Raw genomic sequence first — 18,095 nt, 5'->3', positions numbered from 1 at the left:
ATGATGTTTGGGGCCATTTCATTTAGAGATGTTTCCATGTTCTTCGCCAAGTCTGTTCCAAACCTCATTGTCATTTCATGCAGCATCTTAAATACAAAACATTTGGTTACTTCTGGTGCTTATATCCAAATTACACACTTTCAGCCAAGTTCCTTAAAGTCAGCATGAACTGGAGGTTGCAATTGACTACCATATAGTGATGTATTTCCAAGACAGAATTTCCAATAAGAAAAATAGTGGGCGTGGTAAAGTAATCAAAATTATTACAGGCGTTGAATCCCATTTGATTGAAATAACATGTAACATATTTTTTTCTATTCAATTTGCAAATCATTTGTTGTGAAATTTCATTAAAACATTGACATTTCTACCAGAAATGATTCTGTGCCGTTATGGTTGCAATCAAGACACGGGTGAGTGAGTGCCGGCATCAGTATCTGTGAATGTAGTAATGGGTGTTAACCAGGCTTAAATACTCCATATGTCAAGTGGTGATTGGCTAGATCTGTGGTTATGAATGACGTGACATTAGAGTCTTCCCGGTAGAACTTGCGCTTGAGCTCCCATTTCTAAATGACCTCAATTTTTAACAGCAGTATATATCTAAAATGAAAATAATTATATTAGAATAAGAATAAAACAAAATAACTTTATATCGAATAAAATACTTCGTATTTGGCAGATGCTTTTATCTAAAGGGACTTGCATTGCGTTCAATCGATTTTTTTTATTTGCCTGGCACAAAATGTAACAGTGTTTACTCACAAGCTGTGGCACCCCAACAAAAGGAAACTGCTCCATTACTTCAGCTGCAGGCCTGTCCATAATCCGTACTCTTTTGAAAAGAGTGCGCTTCATCCGGTTCTTGACCTCGGAGTAACTGGGGTTGCTTTTACGCAACTCCAGGGTGATGGCATTGTGTTCCTGGAAACTTGTCTTATCCTCACCCATTACTTCCAGGTCCAACACAATCGGAGGTAGGAAGACAGTATTGTGCATTTGTACCTCTTAAACTTTATTTAGCATCAATGAGGTTTATAGTTTTTGAACCCAGTGGCACATGTCATCTACTGACCATTTATCAACCATGGTTATCTGGGGGGAAAAGAAAACAGAGCATAAATAACACTTCACCAACCAACTATGCATTAAACACACCTAAACATTTTTGGCTTTAGAACATTTGAATGCTAAATTTAACCATGTGCTATCATCACTTTAATCCAGCGCATGCATCACAGTAAACATAGACTACGGTATATGCGTATACGAACGCTGCACTGCAACCATGCAGTTTTAACCCTTGTGTTATGTTGCGGGTCAATTTGACCCGTTTCGATTTTCAAGTTGTTGGAAATACTGGTTAACCTTTGTTTTTTTTTCTTGATATTTTGTGACTTTTTCTCATTTATCATGATGAACATGCATGCAAAGTTTCAACATGCTGATGTGTTTTGACATATACAAACAAAATTACTGTTACGTTTGTGGTGTTCGCGGGTCAATTTGACCCTCATAGACAGCCATTCAAAAGCAACTGTACAGATACAAAATAAAAACATTTATTTTCTATATGTCAGGGCACTTTAACTCCAGTTCTAACGTGCATGTGCATCTAAAAGTGCTCTAACCCTAACCAAACACACTTGAAAAAGATAAAATTACAGTGTTCAGAATTATTTGCAAATTACAGATGAAAATCTTTGTCAGACACAGATAGTAAAATAAGCTCTCATTTCAATATTCAAAATATCTAAAATACCTAGATTTTAACCAAAACTTTTATGTAGGATTTTCAAAGGCAGCTTCACAGAGCCAAAAAATAAATAAAAAACATTTATTTGATGTATGATTTTGTTATGTTTGGTTTCTTACTTCCCAGTGAGTGAATAATTAAACTAGGAAAATAGGTCTTAGGGAACTAGGGAAAGTTAACTTAGGAAAATGAAAAACTTTCATTATACAGCAATTTTTTTTGTTCAGTTACGATGTTCAAAGCATAAAATGTAAAAAAAAAAAGGAAAAAAATATATGTGCAAAAAAAATCAGTATACTGTTTATTTTCCAATTTTGTCAAAACAAAACTGTTTAAAAAAATGTTTTAAAAACATTTTCATAAATCGTATTTTCAGATATAATGTTTTTGTAATGTTTGACAAATGTTGATATTAAAAGTTTACAGTTTGTATCTAAATCTTTGTTGTTTTTCATAGTGTGATTTTTGAGGAATTGTATTGAATCCAATTAGGGTCAATTTGACCCGGTCCATAAGGGGAGTACACAGAAATGGAACAGAACGGGAAGCTCTCAACTGTAGCAGTGTCCACTTTCCTTCTAAATTTTTGCTCCAACCCTGATAAAACACACCTGAACAAGCGAATCAAGATCTTCGGGATTACTGAAAAGTAACGTTAACAGTCTGATCTGGGTTGGAGCTAAAAAGTAAAAACTGCACAAAATGGACCTCGCGGGCCAAAGTTAAGAACTTCTACACCTGTTAACACAGGCCTGAGTACCGTATGTGTGAAACTGCGACAAACATTCACATATCATACACCTCCGTCTTCCACCCGGTTCCCTTATATTTGAATCGGCGCCTATCATTAACTTAAAGGGGTCATATAATGCCATTTTTGTACAAGCTAATATGATTCTTTAGGGTCTAAATTAAAAGTTTGTAATATACATTAATTAAAAATTCTCATTAGTATTGTAAGAAAACACTTATTTTACCTGGTCAAAAACAGCTCTGTTTTCAGCACGCCGTTTCAGTGCATATGCCTTTAAATGATAATGAGCTTTGCTCACCCCGCCTCTCTGTTCTGTGCATACACCGTTTGTAACACAATAACACAATAAACATAATGCGTTGTTCAGTATAAACGTGGGATAATGAATTATATTGAGAACGTCATACATAGAAAACATGCCGTAATGTACCCTGAGTGTAAACCTTAGACGCATTCATTGTGAAGCGTGCAGCTAGCGATTTGCAAAGATTAATATATTAATATAAAGTTTAATAAAACGTTACACTCACTTCCGTTCTTCTGGAGATTCAGCAGGAACACGAATATCTGGTACCGATCCTTTTTTCATGAGCAGCTTCTTAGCAAAACCAGCTTTATACTGACCCTCGTTTATAAAGCAGTCTGGTGAGAAATGATTCGCGCAAACATGAGAGCATTGACGTTGCTCGTGGAGAATATTCCCTTCGAAAACAAACTCAGCCACTGCGTCTTCAGCGGTTCGGATTTAGGAACATTAAAATGACTGTGTTTGTTATTACACCCAAGAACAGAACACCACAATCGCTTAGACGCCATTCTGCTCATAGACAGCGCTCCAGCATATCAACAATGACCGCGCCTGTCCGCGCGGACTATGATTGACAGCTCCCTCATGAGCGAGGGCGGGTCTGTGTTGAAACGCTCTTGTCAATCAACAATCGTGGGAGGGGCGTGCGAGCTTGTGACGTCACACGGTCGAACGGCTTAATTTGAGGCAGGGGAAAACATATAAGGAGATTAAAACAAAAACACTGGATGGATTTTTATCATTTTATGATGGTTGTGTACAGACACTGCCAACACACATTTCAGTACAATCAACTTGTAAAAGTGCATGTACCATTATATGACCCCTTTAAGTTACCGTTAACGAACAACGAGTGCGCGCTTCATTGAAATTGAAATTCACGCTTCCGTCTCGAAGCTTGTCTCCTTATAACCCAGCTGTCGTATTGTTATTGACAATTTCATTAACATTAACAAGGAAATAAAGGGGGACTATCACTTAATTAATTTAAAACCGGAGCAAAATCAATTTAACAGGGCATTCTGAACCGACGGCTGACGAACCCCGTCAGTGCTACACAGCATGTGTTTTTAACTGAGGTAAATATTATCCTTTTTGCTTCTAGTATCAGTATTTAACACAAGGGCTAGGCTAACCAATATAACTATTAACTGCAATACTAAATATTTCAGTAAAATTATTTCAAAAATGTAAAAACTTAACTTACCTGAGGGTATGAACGGGCAGAAATGGTGGACTCCTCAGTTTGAAAAATTAGCCTAACTGTCAACTTGTCTCAAGGTTCATCTTCGCCAATCCACCAATTGGAATTCAAGGATGATGCAACGCATATACGCCACCAGAGGGCATTTTTACGATTATTTAATGTTACCTTCGATAGATTAAAACCATCACAATATGGTATACCAAATAAAGAAAAGACCTGGTTAGTTTATTATTATTTTTTTCCACAAAATGATTGGTCAAAAAGGCAATATAATGTATTAGGAAATATATAAGTTTCATGCTAATGTACAAACGTGCATAAAGAAAGCTCAAATCAAACATTGACTAGATTGACTACAGCAGTCATTCTCATGGGTCTTGACTCAAAAAGCTTTTTGAATGTCTTGTGTAGGCCTATAATTATTGTGTAATCTTTAGTTTACACTTCAGTCATAAAACATGAATTATAGAACCATTTTAATAAAAAAAAGTTCTTTGCTCTCAAGGGTTCTACATAGAACCATTTTTTTGGGGTAAAAGGCCAAGTATGGAACCCCAGAGTTCAATATAGAACCTCGAGGAACCCCTTTTTTTAAGAGTGTACAGGTTTGTAAAGAGGTGAGTAAATGATGACCAAATTTTCATTTTTAGTTGAACTAGTTCTTTGAGTTGTTCATTGATAATGGTGAAAAAAATCCCAGAATTAAAATGTTTAGGCACACTGTTCCTTTAAATCTCAAACCACGAATGAATATCACATTCTTTTAATTAGGTACGATCTCCCACGCTGAGTTTCCACAATTGCATGCTTGATGTTACACAACGGTGTCGTCGGAGAGTCATCGTCAGTGTTATGTCCCGTTAAATCATGTTTATGACAGGTACAAGCCGACTCCATTCGAAGGAATGATCAGCAGATGGGTGTCACACAAATCATAATGCCACAGCCCAAGTGGTGAGGAAATAGGCGCCTTTTGTAGCCCAGCCATTATTCTTCTGGGTGGATATTAGCCGTAGGTGTATTGACAGCTGAGAAAACAGCAAGGGGATTTGAGATCTCTTCATACCTTCATTTTCCCCTGCTCTCCTTCTCACTGAGGAGAGATTTAATTCTCTGTAATTACATTATTGACTCATTTGCAGAGCTGAATTGGCTCCAATCTGTCGTCAATAAAACACAGAGATGAGGAACAGCACAGTAATGCTTAAGTACAACATCATAGTGGGAGGCAATTTTTTCTTCAACGGGGAGAGTGTCATGGCAGGCCTGGTAAATCAGCATCTAGATGTGACAATCTTACAGAAAGCATAACATTATTTATGGTACTCTTAATCTTATGATAATCTTATGCAGAACTATTGAGCAAATTCACTAAACAGTTGCACCAAATTGAAGATATTTTGGTATAAAAACGAGTGTCCTATTCTCTTTCAACCTGCAAACCATTTTTATTTATTTGCTAAAGTAATTTTTTTTATTCACATTTGACTCTTGGCAAATAAACACTGGTTATAAAAGGAAAATGTTTCCCTAGACAAGGACACATGAGAACTAATGCCTTGTTGTATTTCAGGGTTCAGTTATCAAATGGAATTCAACAAAAACTTATATAACATACAGCCATATAAATATGATTTGAATATTGGTGGAATACATGAATGATGGTTGTCTCAAATAAAAATATAAAAATAATTTACTGAAGCATTATACAGTAGCAATCTGATTTTTTTTTAATATGGCACAGGGCTCACTCAACGCTAAAAGGATTTTTTACTTGCCCTGCAAAAATTCACTGGCCCTACCACAGAAAAAGTAATAAATAAATTAAAATATAGGTCTAGTTATTGTTCTCATTCTTTTTTTACCCATAACCTTAGAAAACAAGGTTATGACATCAAAAACTACTAGCCTAACTCAAATCAATTCAACTCAATTCAAAAAGTGATACAGACAAGTAAACTTTCATATAAAGAACCTTTTTCCAATATAAAGAACATTGTGTAAAGGAAAGGTTCCGTGGATGTTAAAGGTTCTTCATGGAACCATCAATGCCAATAAAGAACCTTTATTTTTAACAGTGTATTTGTAATAGTAATAGTATTTTTGTGAATTTGGAGGCAAAGCTCACTATCACTGTGAGTTAAGCCAGTTAGAAAATATTGTGTACCAGATTTGAACTCACGTCGTCTATAAGCACCACAGCTCAAGAGTTTTTAAGAGATGGAAACTTGAAGGGGCGTTAAATTATCTTTGCCATTTCAAACCTTCTGAAGAAAAGAAATCTCTTACCACAATTGTTGACCTGATACAATGGCAGAGGATAATTAAAGAAGAACACTGGCTGAGCTCTATTTGGATCCCATTTTTATTGTTGAGAGCTGTTAACTGAAATGAGATTTGAATTGCTCTGGTAAAGCAACCAGGTTTCTGTGCGTGTGTGACATCATCAAACACTTTATACAGATATTTACCTATGTAGATTTATATTATTGAGTAATATAATTAAGTATTTAACTAAATATTCCACTATAAAAAAACATGCATGGACTTTCAGTGAATCTTTATTTTCTCCTTCAGTCTGAATGAACTGATTCATTAGAATGAATCAAGTTTTCCAGTGCTACAAAGTGCTGCGCAGATTACATACAAGTTATAGTCCATTACTGATTGCAAATTAGATGATGATAATATTTCAAATATATTCCATTTTGTACATTACGTCAGGGGTTGCGGGTGAATAGCGTGGAAGAACTGCAGTTGTTTCGTAAGTTGATGAAAAAACAATAAGTTATTAAATAATAAAAATGTAAAATTATTGTCTTAATTGTTTAATATAGCTAAATATATTAGGGCAAAGAGGTTCAGCTTAATAAAAAAAAGAGGAATGTATTAAATGTAAATATGAAATTACATGAATTTGTGTATTTAAAAAAAAGAATAAATAAATTAGGAACAATTTACTGACATCGTGTGAACAATGTTATCATGCAAAAAATAACTGTAGTCTGATTATGAGAATTTTAAAACATAATTTAATCCAACTAACTACTTCTTTTTCGGAATCTGCTTATTTAACCCAGATTAAACATAACCAATTATATGTATGAGTGAAAGAATCAGTTAGGATTAATCGATTCACTGAAATGAATCGGTCCTTTCAGCACTACATATTAGATCGAACCAATTCACTAACATGAATCAGTCTTTCCAGTGTACATTTAAGAGAAAGGACCAATTCATTACAATGAAATTGTCCAACAAACCCCTGAACTACTGTCAGTCTAATGAATAGGGAACTGTAAGTTAGTAGTACCGCTACTTTTAGTTAGTCAGTCCCTGCAAATATGTTTTCATCATTCAGCAATAGAAGCTTGTGTCGGAAATGAAAGATTTCGCCATCCTAACCTTGACTCCCATTTTCTTCTGTTGTCTTTCTTTTTTTTCTGTAGGTGTGTGTGGGCAGCAGGCATTCAAGACAGAGCCACGTAATGTGACGGTCAGGGCGGGGGCCACATCTCTGCTGAAGTGTGAAGTGCTGAGGGCCTCAGGGGCCGTGCAGTGGGTTAAAGATGGGCTGCTCCTGGGACCTCAGAGATCACTGCCAGGCTACCCACGCTACCGCATGACAGGAGACCAGCAGAAAGGTGAGAACTCGGAGGGATGGAAAGAATGACATGCAGTGATTAAAAACAAACGTCTATGTGTTGCTGAAATGTTTGCTGACATGTTGTTAGATGTGCATGAGTGAGCAACTATCCCCAAAGAGTACAAGAATGTGAAACTGTTCTCGGAACAGCTAGAGTCGAAAATGTTACAGTACATTTGATAAACTTGGCTAAATCAGAGAAAGTATTTATTTATTTACTTAGTGAATCTCACAAAACCTGCATAAGTCACATTTCAGACTAAAACAACTCAATTGGAAAATGTTACAGGACAATTTATAAACGTGGCTAAATCTGTAAAAAGTAAAGTTTTAATTTAGTTAGTTAAGGCTCGGGTATACTTAATTTTTTTGCGTTCCGCTCCATCTCGAGCGCAGTTGAGCGGCTGCAGAGATTCCCCCGAGGGGAAGTGCTTAGGGAAGTTCTAAAAGTAGACTGTAACGCAGCCCTAGTGGCTCAAGTCACTCGCACGTGCGGACACACAAATTGGGCTGCACATGGACAGTGTGCGTAAACGTCCGCGGACCCTCCTGATGACAAAAATGATTTCACAAGGGACAGTGCGCGGACCGCGGCTTAAATCTCACAAAACCTGCCCAAGTCACATTTCATCCAAAAATAAATAAATAAATTTAATATATTTCATGTGTAATATTGTTTTTTTTTTAAATACATGGTATATGTATTTAAATAACTTATGTAAATTATATTTAATATATGTATTTAAATAATTAATACATGGTATTATTCATATTTTATCTTACTTTTAGATACTTAGATACTTTTTGTTATAGTATCTTTTGTTTTGTTTTTAATCCACAGTGTTGGGGGTAATGCTTTACAAGTATCGTAAGTTACGTAATCAGATTACTTTTTTCAAGGAACTAGTATTGCATTACTTTTGAATTCACAACAAAATATCTAAGTTACTTTTTTTTTTTTTTACTAAGTGATGCAACTTACTTTGTTTTCCCATGTATTGACTTGTCCTCTCCTGTCCTCATGTTGAGAGAAATCATGAGTAAGTGCAGAGGCGTTGTGTGTGAACATGATGATTATTGTAGATCTAAACTAAATGTGAACAGTTACTCATCTCACTGGCATAAATACAGATTCCGTATTCCACAAAATCAATAAAATAATAATAATAAATGCAAACTCAGAATATTACGCAAGCCTGCAATGATTAAATTTTAAAATACACAAATATTTATGTATTTTTACTTTATTTATTCAATTTCTCTTTATGAAGCAATGTCTTTGCTGCTGACCTGCAAAGATCCAATTCAACCATACAAATAAGCAAAAATGACTTTAGATAAACATCACATTTGTTTTTTTTTATTTTATTTTTTATTACTGAAGTATGAGTGTTGAACTTTCTTCTTCTGTGTCCTATTCTTCTGCGATCCAGGGGTGCGTTTCCCGTACAACGACGTTAACTCAATGCTTCACTACCATAGTACGATGCATCGTTGCAGTGTTGCCAACTATTTTCAAAGGAAAGTAGCTAAGGCCTTCCCTAAAAATCGCTAAATGTCGCTAGATGACGTCATACGTCAATTAGCATATTAATGACGTCATCGCGTCGTACTTGCGTTCTGTCAGCCAATTGCGTTTTCTCTCTGAATTAATGCTCTATTCAATATAATATAGCCGAATGTCAAATAAAGCTGTTCTCATTTCCTATTTTTTTTGTTGTCAGACAATTGAACGAGTAGCTATAATATAGTGAATGACTACATTTTTTATAGGCCTATGTGGAACATTATCTGAATTGAGAGAGTTAGGGAACCGGATAAACAAAGCTCTGTGATAGTGAGTGTTACAAGTAATAAGCACAAGAAAAGAAATAAAATTAAAATGGTCAAACTAAATTATTTAAATATAAAACAAAAGAAAAGCATATGAAAACACTGCTCATTCGCGTCTGTCAGCGGCCGTGCGCTCCTCTCAGCCATTCCCTGAACAGGGGAGACGCAGCTAGAGAGAGTGACGACAGGGAGAAAGCAAGACCTCGCGCTCGCAGGACAGTACTGGCAACATTTGGAGGTTATTGAGGTTTGTCCAAAAAGTCGCTAAAATTGTCGCTAGTCGCTTTTTTGAAAACATGTCGCTAAAGGGGTCTGAAAAGTCGCTAAAAATAGCGACAAAGGCGCTAAGTTGGCAACACTGCATCGTTGAAGAAATCAACTAGCTAGTTGTCGCAAACCATATTTTCGCAAAGTGGTCGTTCAACCACGTTGGTTTATGATGTCACGCACGTGGTGGAGTAATAACTTATTTTAATGAAACTCTCAGAACTGAGATCGCATTAATGCTAGATGTTTTGATAAAAATTACAGACATGACATCTGAGGAATATTTCTAGTTTTTCTCAGTTATTTCGCTTTATTTCCAGATTCAATCATAGGCTCGTTCTTACATAGTAGAGCACGTTAGCACATGCATACTCTTCGAAAAAAATGCTTTAAATCTCGTGACAAACTCAAAGACGTAAATGACATTTATGTATTCTAAATAAAAGACACAAGTTGTACTAAATGTCAGCTTGCTTATTTTGCTCAAGATAAGGATTTATTAAATCCACGTCATGCAATCTAGAAACTAATGCTTCTAGCCACAGCTGGAGAGCTGTCGTTCCAACCACACAACTTTGCGATGCTGTTTGCGAATGTTCGTTGCGATGGGAAACATCGACTCGTTGAACTATGCTGATAACGACGGATCTTGCGACCATAGTTGGCTAACGATACTTTCGGGAAACGCAACCCAGAATAGCAGCACAGCTGAAAGGTTTGTTTGACCGGCGCCCTCTACTGGACAGGTGTGAATTTGCAATTCCTTCAGCCTGAGGTTTCTTCATTTCACTTTTTGTGTGAAAGGGGTTTTACATTTGCCAAAAAATATTCCTTTTTTTGTAATTTAAAATCAAAGAAGCAAGCCCAGCCTTAGAGAGAAAAAGTAATGCAAAAGTAACGTAACTCATTACTTGTAACTGTAACGCAATTAGTTACTCTTTTAGGGAGTAACGCAATATTGTTATGCATTACTTTTAATGCACTATACACTATGTACTCATCCAGTGTATGAACTTTATAAGGTTTTATTATTATTATTATTTTTAATATTTATTTTATTTTGTCATTCAACGTCAGAGTCTGATAGCCCCTCCCCCTCCACTACATAATTAAAGGTGCATGAAGTGTCCAACATTCCATACTTAATATTTTCTGTTAATTAAGTGCGTAATAAGTTTAAGGTGTATTTTTTTTCTAAAATCATCATAGAATAGTACATAAGTATGCAAATTGGGACACACTTTTTTTTTCTCTTGATTTTGGAGTGAAATATGACCCATAATGCTCTTGACAGATTTTGTGAGATTACCATTAATACATTGTTGGCTTAGGTAAATGCACCGCTTTTTTTGTTTCGCCGTGAAAGATTATTAGCATGAATCATTAGAAAATGTTTTGCTCATAATCTGCAGAGGGCTATAGATGCCTCGGTCTCAATTTCTAGTTTAGATGCAGCCTTCCTCATCAAAATGCGCTCAGCTCTCTTAAAAACAGCTTAGCGAGATGCTATCAAAGGGGTTCTAATTTAAGCACCGGAGACAGATTTAAGAAATTAGCTCTTTTTTTTTTAGAGAGTGAGAGGACTGCAATACAAACAACCACCACCCCCCACCCCAAATTAAAAAAATAAAGATAAATCTTTACAAAGATTTGTAAAGATCCCTGAATTACTCATATTTTTTATGTACATTGAGAGTAAATTAAGATCAATGTGCAGTGGGCTGAGGCACTGAATAACCTATGGTGCTTGGCCAGTGTGCATTTCGTATATAAAAAAGCCAATTAAAAGACAAAACGAAACAAGTCCCGAGCATATGCTTCTCTTTATAGAGGACAAAGCTGCTATCCGGCAGAGAGAGGCAGTTTGTTCCAAATGCAAGTACAAATGCTTAAAAAATGCTTACGCTCTTCAATGCTACCGCTTGTGCCGCCAGGCATTGATAGCATGACGGATAAAGAGTGCCATGTAAGGGACAAATGATATCATAAAAAGACACGCTAAAAGCATCTTTAATGTTAACCCTGCCAACCTTAATCTACTGAAACGCAGTCGCGTATCCACATGAGTTCACGCAAACGGCATGACAAACGGTAGGTGCGCCCACACCCCCGGATACATTGCAAAAGGAAATGAGTGAGAGAACGGGCCAGAGTCCCTGTCGGCGTTTCATATTGGTTGTCAGAGGCATAATTATCGGACTTCTTCAAACACCCTGAACTGCAACACCGCGGCAGCGTGTTCCGAGTGCAATTTCAAGAGAGTGGAAAATCATTAATGATCTGAAAGTGGTTTCCTTTCCTTCTATGATCACATAGATCTGAAAATTGCTGCTGGTTGGTGTTAATTATCCTGCCATCCTGGCTGACACCTCCTTTTTTCAGCCATGGAAGTTGTCATATCAGGAGACTATTTTCTACATGTTGGTTTTCTTCAGAGGGGAGGAGAAAAGGAAAAAGGAGCAAAAGAAAAATGTTCAAAGCTCGAACAGCTTGCATAAACTTTGCCGGAGCATCCATTAATCCTGGCAGAATGGTAGTTGAATAAACAACCCCTTGGTGGCACAATATTCTGCTAGTAAATAACAAGCATCTTGCACACAAAGGAATGATGTTGAAGGGCTGCATCAAACAGAATGAATCACGTTCTTCTCTCCACAGTGTTCATAGCTAATTGGGACCGTTAATTTGAGATTGCGAACAAATTTAGCACTGCCATTTGACAATTGCAATTTCTTTACTCTGATTTGTTTCTAGCTAATTATAAGTGGATTTCAAGAAGCATTTGAACATGCCAAATCTCAAAATTCTTCTTAATGGTGGGAACTCTTGAAAAACCCAAGACATCAATCAGCGCATACGTTCAAGTAATATTCTGAGATAAATTAAACTGTACGTTTGCAAAACAACAACAAGCAAAATTGCATTCTGAGTTGGGTTTCTTTTGTGGAAATAAATTAATACTTTTATTCAGCAAGGATTCATTGAATTGATCAAAAGGGACAGTAAATACTTTTACAATAAATTATTTTTCAAATACAGCAGTGGCCAAAAGTTGTGTCTGTAGGGGATGTTTGCAAAATATTTACTTTTCATGACACTTCAGGTTCTATTAAACAATCAAAATATGAGGAGTATGTTATATTTGGAAGAAAATACACTAAACTTGGTTGAGGTATTAAAATGGAAAAATTATTTGGCAAGAAAGGCAAACTCCAGCATATAATTAAAATGGGTTTTATTGTATGATGCAAAAAAGGCATTGAAAAAAAAACTCACTTGAAATAAAGCATTCATTGACTACAATGTAATCAGTTATTCATATTTTGTTAGTTCTCCCCTTGTTTTTGCTTAACTTCTTTCCAACTTTCCTTAAGTTCTTCCCAAATTTGAGCTTCATTGGAAGACCTGTATGAATTATCACAATTCAGGCTTATAATTTCCCAAAAGTTTTCAATGGCTTTAAGGTCAGGGGACTGACGAGGCCATTTGAAGACTTCAAAATGCTCAGCCTAATCACTTTCACTGCGCTTTCACTGTTTGTTTGTGATCGTTATCATCTTGGAAAAATACATATTTGATCTCCAAACAGATCCTCCATACTCGGCTACACTGTGTTCTGGAGGATTCACAAATATTGGTCCATTTTCAAAGTTCCAGCAATTTTGTAGATCCTACAAACACCTGCTGCAGACATGCGTCCCCGATACCATTATTTTTTTCCCCTGCCATGCTTAGTAGTGCATTTGGAATTAAAGAGAACTAACCCTTAGATGCTGGGATCTTCACTAATCCCACTATATTGGTTCTTCCCACATTTTATTAAATAAAATGAGTTTGGCCATGAGATAGATGGGGTCAATTTTAATTTCAAGTTGAATGCCAAGTATTATGTCTGCACTTTTCAAACCGGTGTACATTCAGCCTATTCTCCAAACTGAATGACCGGTTGATAAAATGTTCTATAGTACTCAACAGCATTACAAATGAGACCAGTAGAGCTTAATAAGTCTCTGAATATTCATGTTCTATTGTCAAGTCTCTATTCCGATCCATCAGTCATTGAAACATTACATTTCTCCCATATTAATTTCTTTACGCCTCATATTTTCTGCTCTGTCTACTTTCTCTTACAGGCCAGTACCATCTTCAGATTTTCAACGTGAGTTTGGAAGACGACGGCATCTACGAGTGCCAAGTGGGGCGGTCCGTAAGCAGCCGTGCCATTGTGTCCCGCACCGCCTGGCTCAATGTGCAGAGTAAGCAAACCAATCTTTTACCACCTCGCAAGGAGGGGGGTGCAAATGGGGAAAAGAAGCACGCGGGGCAACTTTAGCCATGACAGATCGCTCAACCAGGGCCGCTAATGGCTGCGCACGCACTGAAAAGGTGACACTCGGTGGCAAACCTAAGCCTGTCACTATAGCCACATTCAGGGTACTAATGAGCCATGGAGTTTCTCTGCAGTGTGGTGGAGAATCCCTTGTGCTGCACTTCAGATAAAGTCCCATTGGTCACAGGTGTATGACAGCGGTGATAGCTCGCATTAGTGATGTGGCCAATTAGTTAGCGCGCTTGGCCACTGCGGATAGGGCACTTATAGCGGGCAACATCTGAGACTGAGGTTCTCCTGCTCGTGGGTGATAACTTTTTTCTTTTAATTTAGTTTCTATTTAAACTCCACTGTGAAATATAACATGTCCAGATGGGTTTCGCTTTGTCCTTTTGCTGTAGAAAACTTTACGAAGGTAATCAAGTTAAGAGTTGCTAAGGTTTTAGAGAGAGAACCAAGAGAAGAAGATTTGGAAAGAGCAAAAAGTTTTGACCAAGTGAAATAAAAAAAAAATAATGATCGACATATTTTATATAATTGAATTAAGAAAAATAAAATAAAATAAATACTAATTATTATAAAAATGAATGAAAATTTAAATACAATTATTTTTAATATATTTATTGCAGTTTTTTTCTTAAAGTAATTATTTATATAACTTGTCCAGACATCAATAATCTTTTGCTTTGTCCTTTACTGAATAATAAATAAAATAAATTCAAATTATTATACAAATAAATTCAAATTTAAATATAATTATTTGTAATTTCTATTGCATTTTTTAAAATGTATATACGTACTTATAAAACTTGTCCAGATGAGTTTCACTTTGTCTTTTGCTGTAGAAACTTTTATAGAGAAATTGTTAGGTTAAGTGCTGCTATGGTTTTACAGAGAGAATGGAAGATTTGAAAAAAACTTTTGGACCAACTGGAATAAAATGGATAACAAATTGAAATTCTTACCGTAGTTTTGAGTTTCGGGTTCAGGGCAATGTATCAGTTTTGTGACTTGGCCATGATTCTCTTTGTATTGTGTGAACCTTTGAGGCCGAATCGCCTTCGAGAATACCTGAAGAAAATTCATAGACATCACAGGGAAGGAGTTTGACTTTGTGTCAAATTGATTTCAGTGAAAGATGCTGGTAGTTATTGGTTCAATCCTGTGCAGCTGTTCTTTCCAATCTGAGTTCAATTTGAGGATCTTTGGAGCCGTTTCAACATGTCAATTCCTTAAGCACTCGAGCTCTGAGGATGTTATTACTCAACCGTTCTTGACTCGTTTTGATTCGAACATGACCGGAAGACAGATTCAGTGAGGTGCTAGCTTGAGAAAAGCTCTCATTGCATCATTGAGAGTGTGTTGTTGAATCTATTACTTTGACCCGACAGACTGATTCACAAATGAATTGTTCCGTCTGATTTGAGTTGATTAAACAAGGGCTAACTGAAAAGAATGAATCATTCATGAATTGCGTCTATACTAATCTGTTGTTATTTCTTATGAGAAAAACAAACTTTTTTATTTTAATGCCATTGGATTGATGCAGTGATAAAGTTCCACTTCGAAAGGGAAATGAGTTTTCAAATCATTGGCAAAATCAAGATTATTAAAGTGATTGAAAACCGAAATGTTCATCTGTTTCTCACACAAAGCTAGTGTACAGCTTCAAAAGTGTTAACATATAATGCAAGTCATGTTGTATGCTTTTATGATGATGTTTGTTCTTTTTGGAACTCCACAGACGTGGTCAGTTACTATGAACTATGTTGCTGTATGGAAAAAAGATGCATGAATGCTCTTCAAAAATAATTGCCTTTTGTTTTACTTAGAAAAACATGAGAAAAAAAAGTAATGACATATACCTTAAAGGTTTGCTATTCCATCACTTTTCTTAGTCTAGGTATGCATACATTTGTTTGTAGTTTATTGCTTGTGTAACGCACCTTTCAAGATGAATCTGAGGCGTCGTGTGGCAGATGGATGTTACTGAGCATGGTCACTGGTCCACGTCATATCACTGTATCATTCTTTCACTTTCTAGGCTTCTCTCACACTCACACTCTGTAATGCATGCGTAATCCTCCCTGTTTCACACTTTTTCTCTTTCTTCTCCCCAAACTATCTATCCATCTATTGCTCAATCCCTTTCAGTCTCTGACTTTTGCTTTCCTTCCATCTCTTCTGCCTCCTGTGGTGGGAGCTGGCCCATATGTCTAAGGCAGGGGGTCTTGAAAGCCCCTTTTCTTCACCAGTCATCAAGCGTTCACTTCCTCTTCTGTCCCAGAGATGTGTGTGTGTGTGTGTGTGCGTGTGTGTGTGTGTGTGTGTGTTTGTAATGGAGGGCGGTTGCTGTGGTGACTGCTTTTCTTTTGCCTGGGAAGGCAGCAGGTTTTATTGACAGCAATGAAAAAGAGAAAGGACAAGAGAGTGAAGATAGTTATGGCTGTAACAGAATCTCAGTTTCACACACACACACACACACATGCTTCTGCATCAACAGCAGCAGGCTTGAGTCACTCATTTATCACAATCAACAGATTGTGTTTGCGCTTTTAATAATACTGTAAATTTAATATATTATTTAAGTGTGTTTTAATTGGCAGTGTCGGTGTATGAATGAGTGAGTGAATGGGTGAATGTGAGGCAAATTGTAAAGCACTTTGGTGGCCATTGGGTCTGTGAAAGTGCCATATAAATGCAGTCCATTTACCATTTTACCATTTACCATTTAATTATTCAAAAATAACAATAAAAATAATCAGAATATATTTTATATGGTTTAATTATAATAATGCTTTTATCATTTTAAAATAAATAAAAATAAATTCCAAATATTATAAAAAATCAATTAAAAATCAAATGTTTATTTTAATTGTATTTTTAAAAATAATTATATTTATAAATGTATAAAATTATATGATTATATATTTAAATATATATTTTTCTAAGCATACAATAAAAATTGCAATTATGCCTTCTCTACTTAAATTCCCATATACGATTCCAAATTAAAATCTTGATATAATTCATCCAATTTCATTATTATATTTATTTGTATAATATATATATATATATATAATCAGAACAATTGTATATGTTACAATATAAAGATCCAAAGATGATGAAGAGTAAGACAGGTTGCAAATACTAAGGGCCCTATTTTAACGATCTGAAACGCAAGTGTCAAAGCGTAAAGCGCAAGTAACTTTGTGGGCGGATCCCGGCGCTGTTGCTATTTTCCCGGCGGGATAAATGCCTCTTGCGCCTGGCGCAAATCTAAAAGGGGTTGGTCTGAAGTAGCTTCATTATTCATAGGTGTGGTTTGGGCGTAACGTGAAATAAACCAATCAGAGCGTCATCTCACATTCCCTTTAAGAGCAGGCGCGCTTGTTCTAAAGCGGATTCCTATTATAACGGCGGATTTGCCAGGCGCGCGACAGGAGCGGTTCACAGCCGAGGAGAGCAACGTTCTCCTCAGGGCAGTAAAACACAGAGAAGTGACATTGGGGATGGAGAAACCCACCCAAATTAACTTCTGTTAAACAGCCGTATGATAATTTAGGTAAATGTGTAAGCTACATGTATGCTTTTATAATAAATTGTCTATCTATCTATCTATCTATCTATCTATCTATCTATCTATCTATCTATCTATCTATCTATCTATCTATCTATCTATCTATCTATCGATCGTAATAATGTATGATTTGCAAAAATGAAAACTGCTGCTTAGATGAGAGAATCAACGTGTATGCGCGTTGTGCACACGCTACATTGATTATGGCCAAGCATGCGCCCTTAAAATTGCATAATGAACAACGCGCAACGCGCCACTGACTTTAGACTACTTTTTTTCTGGTCAGTGGCGCAATTGTTTTATAGAACAGCAAAATAGCATGAGGGAAAGTTTGCGCCGGAACACGCCTCCTCTTTGCGCTGAACCGCCCCGGGGAGCGCAAGTGTATTTCTTAGTTAACCGACGTGCGTCTGTG

The 18,095-nt window shown here is 36.4% G+C and overlaps 1 protein-coding gene across 2 annotated transcripts in view; it reads left to right on the top strand.

Moving 5' to 3' along the window:
• Window positions 1-14,415, top strand: part of LOC130070689 (kin of IRRE-like protein 1) — a 29,172-nt gene extending 14,757 nt beyond the window's left edge. For both annotated transcript variants that reach the window (XM_056235174.1, XM_056235175.1), the window contains exons 4-5: window positions 7,474-7,668; window positions 13,904-14,415. In XM_056235174.1, coding sequence (XP_056091149.1) covers window positions 7,474-7,668; window positions 13,904-14,103 — 395 coding nt within the window. In that variant the 3' untranslated portion in view covers window positions 14,104-14,415. The remainder of the gene's footprint in view (window positions 1-7,473; window positions 7,669-13,903) is intronic.
• The last annotated feature ends 3,680 nt before the right edge of the window (window positions 14,416-18,095 follow it).

This window comes from Rhinichthys klamathensis, unplaced genomic scaffold (genome assembly GCF_029890125.1).
Source record: "Rhinichthys klamathensis goyatoka isolate OS25496 unplaced genomic scaffold, OSU_Roscu_1.1 h1tg000413l_1, whole genome shotgun sequence".
Taxonomy (NCBI): Eukaryota; Metazoa; Chordata; class Actinopteri; order Cypriniformes; family Leuciscidae; genus Rhinichthys; species Rhinichthys klamathensis.
The sequence above is the reverse complement of the archived record's forward strand: the minus strand, read 5'-3'. Positions and strand labels throughout refer to the sequence as shown.